The sequence below is a fragment of the Euleptes europaea genome, chromosome 20 (genome assembly GCF_029931775.1).
Source record: "Euleptes europaea isolate rEulEur1 chromosome 20, rEulEur1.hap1, whole genome shotgun sequence".
NCBI lineage: Eukaryota > Metazoa > Chordata > Lepidosauria > Squamata > Sphaerodactylidae > Euleptes > Euleptes europaea.
Window position 1 is genome coordinate 1,993,108 of NC_079331.1, and position 4,776 is coordinate 1,997,883.

The window sequence follows — 4,776 nt, forward strand, 5'->3', positions numbered from 1 at the left end:
TTCGAATTAGAGGGGTCGAGGAAGAGCCCTGTGGGATCAACCCGGCTCCCGCCCCACCAGCCGGGGGCTGAACAGAAAGCCCGGAAAATCCCTTTCGAGGAAAAGAAGAAAACCAGGCCGCCCCGCTCTGGGTTTTGCCTTGGATTTGCCACTCTATAGATGCCCATTTCCCCCATCCGGATTCTCAAAACTCTGCACGGGGGGCTTATTGTTGAGTTCTGAGAATCTGGATGGGGAGGGGGGAAATGCATCTAAAGAGTGGCAACTCCAAGGCAAAACCTCCCGTGCATAACTGGCAAGAAGAAGGACCCGCTTCCCTGATTCGGATAACTACTTGCAGGCTATTTATGCGTGGGGTGTTTTGCCTTGGATTTGCCGCTCTTTAGATGCACATTTTCCCCATCCAGATTCTCAAAACTCAACAATAAGCCCCCATGCAGAGCTTTGAAAGAGGCAAAACCTCCCGTGCATAAATGGCCGCAATTAAAATACATTCGAAGTGGATTTAATCCATTCCAAAACTCTGATGGGGTAAGATTTTCATTTCCCCACCCCACCCCCAGTGTAAAAAACAAACCAACAAAGAAACAGTCCGTGCCCTTGAATATGTTATATGCGCGCACATCCTGCGAGGGAGATTCCCTGGCCGAGGAAGGTGCGGATATAAACGCGCATTCGATCCGACAGTGGCTTTTTGATGCGCATCCTCAGGTTACTTCCGCAAAGCAGAATACTTCTATGCCCTTTACTGGGAATAAGGCAAAGCGGAAGTAACGCCGGACCCTGCTCCCGAGGAAGCCCCGTGACAAATCCCGCTTGCTGCCAGATCGGGCCCGATCCAGCCCGAATTAGCCACCACTGACTCCCATCGGAGATAACGAAATGGGACTGGGGCTCCGTGTAACGGCGGTCCCAGCCATCCCGGCCTCCTCGGAAGTAAACCCCGCTGAGTTCAGTGGGGTTTACTCCGTTAGGATCGTGGCCTTAGGGCCCCTGCCTTTTCTTAACACCCACCGAAATATGGCCAGGCTTTAAAAAGTTTCTGATTTAAAAAATCAAAAACAAAAAAACAAATCCCCCCCATTTTGCTTTGAACCCATGTGGCCCACCTGTCACGTTTGGTTGGATTGTCACCACGCTTTTTCTGGTAAGAAACAAACACCTGTTCGTTTGGGGGAATGTCCTTTTAGAATCCCTACTGCGACCCAAGAATGGGAAAACCTCGGATTAGCATTTCCTACGCATGCCGGCACGTCTGCATGGGCCATTTAAGCACGGGAGGTTTTGCCTTGGATTTGCTGCTCTTTAGATGCACATTTCCCCCCCATCCAAATTCTTAAAACTCTGCGTGGGGGCTTATTGTTGAGTTTTGAGACTTTGGAGGGGGCGAAATGTGCATCTAGAGAGCGGCAATTCCAAAGCAAAACCTCTCATGCAGAAATCCGCACCAGAAGCGGGATGGGGAAGGTTTAGAACATATGGGGGGAACCAGACGGTCTTGCTTGCCTCCGGAAGAAAAGGGGGGTCTTCTTAAGGGAACCCCCCCTTTTGAATTAAGGATGCCTCGTCGACGGCACCGAGCTAAGTCACCGCCCATGAAAAAGACCACCGAGAAAGTTCACTCCGGCTTTACATATTTTTTTAATGTGAAAATATTATTTGGATGGCAACTGTCATAATTTAACGTAGACACCTCTTTTTTTAAAAAAAACAACAACAACAACAACACAAACGAACAGACCTCGGTCAGGAAAAACAAAAACCCCAAAACACAAACCCACCAACCAGGCATGCTGGGCGGGGAAGGGGCACAAGAATACCGATACTGAGTTGGCTCATGCTTACTTATGTACAGGGGGTGGGGAGGGCCCGATCCCTGGGCAGTTCTCTTGCGCAGGAGAACTGCCGGCGGGATCCAGCCCTTCCTTCCTTAACAGTTTGGACAGAACGCTTCCACGTCTTAAGTTTGCGACCTCCCCCCACCTTTAACTTAAGCGGTTCACAAAACTGGGGAGGGGAGGGGAGAGAGAGAGATAAATTGGGGTTTTCCGCAAGACGACCTACAGCTAGGGGAGCAGGGGGAGGTTGAACAAAAAGTGCATCTCACACCGCTGGTCACCGTTCCTATTCACAGACATGTACAGTTGCCCCCCCCTCCTTTACCCGCCCCCCAGTTGCTCTGCAAAGTCCCAACAGCGTTTCTCTTTCCCGGGCTCACTCCGCGCTTCCGTTTCTCGCATTAAAAAACAGCAAACGCACCTAAAACTGGCCGCCGGAGGGTCTTTCCTTTCCTTTTTTTGGGGGGTCGGGTCCCCGGCGTTACCAAATAAATAAGTTTCCAAGAGAATCTCCGGAGTCCGCCGGTGCTCATGTGTGGGTCTCCCCCCCCCAAAAGGAGGACTCAGTGGAAAGGGCCGCTGGAGAGAGTCGTGTGGGGTCGGTGGACGTTGTGGATCCTTGCAAAGTGAAACACTCACCCAACCCATCACCCGGGTTGCAATTGTCGGTTGCAATGCCAGAGGGGTTCGAGTCCGGGCATGTTTACTCGGGGGTAAGTCCCGCTCAGCGCCACGGGCCTTACTCCCGAGTAAAGGTTCAGGGGGGGCTGAAACTCTGCCAGGGCGCTGGGCAGGACTTGCAAGGAGCTTCCCTTCGGTCCCTGCCCACGCCCTCTCCTTCCGCAACCTTGGCGCGATCTGCGCCCCCCCCCATGCATTTTACTCACATCCTTCGACGGAAACTAATAAAGGCGGGGGGGGGGGAAGGAAGAGAAGCGGTAGCGTCTTGCAGCGAACGGGTGGCAATCTCTGGAGCGCCGCCGAGGAAGAGTCCTGGATCTCGGGCATCTGGCGCTCCTTGCTCTCGAGGAATCCTGCCCTGGGCCTGGGGGCGGGGGGGGGGCGGCCGACCTTCCCGGAGAATGGCGTCCCCTCTGTCTGCCGGGGAAGGGGCGCCGCGGGCAGCCAGGGCGCGTGCCTTGGGTGGCACCGGGGGGGGGGGTCAGTGGACGGCCACGGCGGCGTGGAGGGCGGCGGGGGGCCCGGTGAGGGTCTGGCTGGGCCCGGCGGGGCTGCTCTGGCTGGCGGCCGTCTGCGAGGCGGTGGGGCTGAGGGCGGGGGGCGAGTTCGAGAGGATGGCGGGCAGCGGGGCGGGCAGGGCGGGCAGGGCCGGGACGGCGGCGGCGGGGGTGGCCTTGATGGGCACGGGGATGGCCGGCAGGGTGGGCCCGCCGTGGCACAGGGGCTTGAGGGGCACCCCGTAGGCGCCGTAGTCCCCCCCGCCGCCGCCGCCGCCCCCGCCGCCGCAGCCGGGCTCCAGGAGGCCGGCGTGGCCGTAGACGTTGTGCCAGGCGGCGGGGCCCAGCGGGGCGGGCAGCGGGTAGGCGGCGGGCACGGCGGCGGCGGGCAGGGCGGAGAAGGCGGCCAGCCCGCCGGGCATCTTGTACTCGCGGGCGATGATGTTCTCGATGGCGAAGGGGTGCTTGAAGCCCGAGCCGGGCGGCGAGACGGCGGCGGCCAGGTTGTAGGCGGGCACGGCGGCGGCGGGCACGGCGGCGGCCAGGGCGCCCAGGCGCAGCTTGGCTTGGTGCTGGAGGTAGTGGGCGGCGGCGGCGTCGGGGGGCGGCTTGCTGGGGGCCAGCGGGTCGGCCTTGAGCACCTTGAAGCGCTTGCGGCGCCGCAGGAAGGAGCCGTTCTCGAACATGTCCCCGCAGCTGGGGTGCAGCGCCCAGAAGCTGCCCTTGCCCGGCTGGTCGGGCCGGCGCGGGATCTTGATGAAGCAGTCGTTGAAGGAGAGGTTGTGGCGCAGCGAGTTCTGCCAGCGCTGCGTGTTCTCCCGGTAGTAGGGGAAGCGCTCCATGATGAACTTGTAGATCTCGCTCAGCGGCAGCATCTTCTCCGCCGAGCTCTGGATCGCCATCGCCGTCAGCGAGATGTACGAGTAGGGCGGCTTCTGGTCGCTGTAGGTGTTGCGCCCCGGACGAGGCATGGCGGCGGCGGCGGCGGCCAGGAGGAGGAGGAGGAGGAGGAGGAGGAGGGGCGCTGAAGGCGGGGAGACACACACACACAGAGACCCGGTTACAGCCACCGGCACCCTTGGCGCGTCCCGCCTGCCCGCGATCCCCAGCCCGGTCCGCCTCGGAGGCAGGAGCACCGGCGCTCTCCGCGCGCCGAGCGCCACCGACGGTCCGCCTCCCGCCACCCCGGCCGCCCACCCTGCAGGGCCGCCCTCCCCTTTCCCTCCCCCTCCCCCTGCCTCCCCCCACCCCCGGTCAGGCGGCTTCCAAGTCGGGGGAAACTTCCCAGAGTGGGAATCACACGAACACGTGAAGCTGCCTTCTACCGTGTCAGACCCTCTCGGTCCACCCAAGTCGGGATTGTCTACTCAGACGGGCAGCGGCTCTCCAGGGTCTCCGGCAGAGAAAGGTCTTTCCCCTCGCCTGCTCGCCCGGTCCCTTGCACTGGAGACGCCCCTGGGGATTGAACCGGGGCCCTTCTGCGTGCCAAGCAGAGGCTCTGCCCCACTGAGCTACTGCCCTTCCCGCCAGGCGACTTCGGGCCAGGGACCACCCGGGCAGCCCCCCTCCGCCCACCCCCGGGGCCGTCGGAGCCCGGGAGAGGCCGGCCCTCCCCAGCCGCTCCGCCCCGCCGGACCCACCTCAGAGGTGCCGCCGAGCCGGTGTCGGCATCCGGGAGGCCGATCCCGCAGCCCGGGCAGCCAGCTCCTCCGGTCCGGGCTCCGCGGCGGCCGCCTCCTCCTCGTGGCCGGCCAGCCTGC

The 4,776-nt window shown here is 61.4% G+C and overlaps 1 protein-coding gene across 1 annotated transcript; it reads right to left on the minus strand.

Annotated features, from left to right (window-relative positions):
- Positions 1-3,000: 3,000 nt before the first annotated feature.
- Positions 3,001-3,987, minus strand: FOXB1 (forkhead box B1). The gene has a single exon (XM_056865968.1). The coding sequence runs from the start codon at positions 3,985-3,987 to the stop codon at positions 3,001-3,003; it is 987 nt and encodes a 328-aa protein (XP_056721946.1).
- Positions 3,988-4,776: the final 789 nt, after the last annotated feature.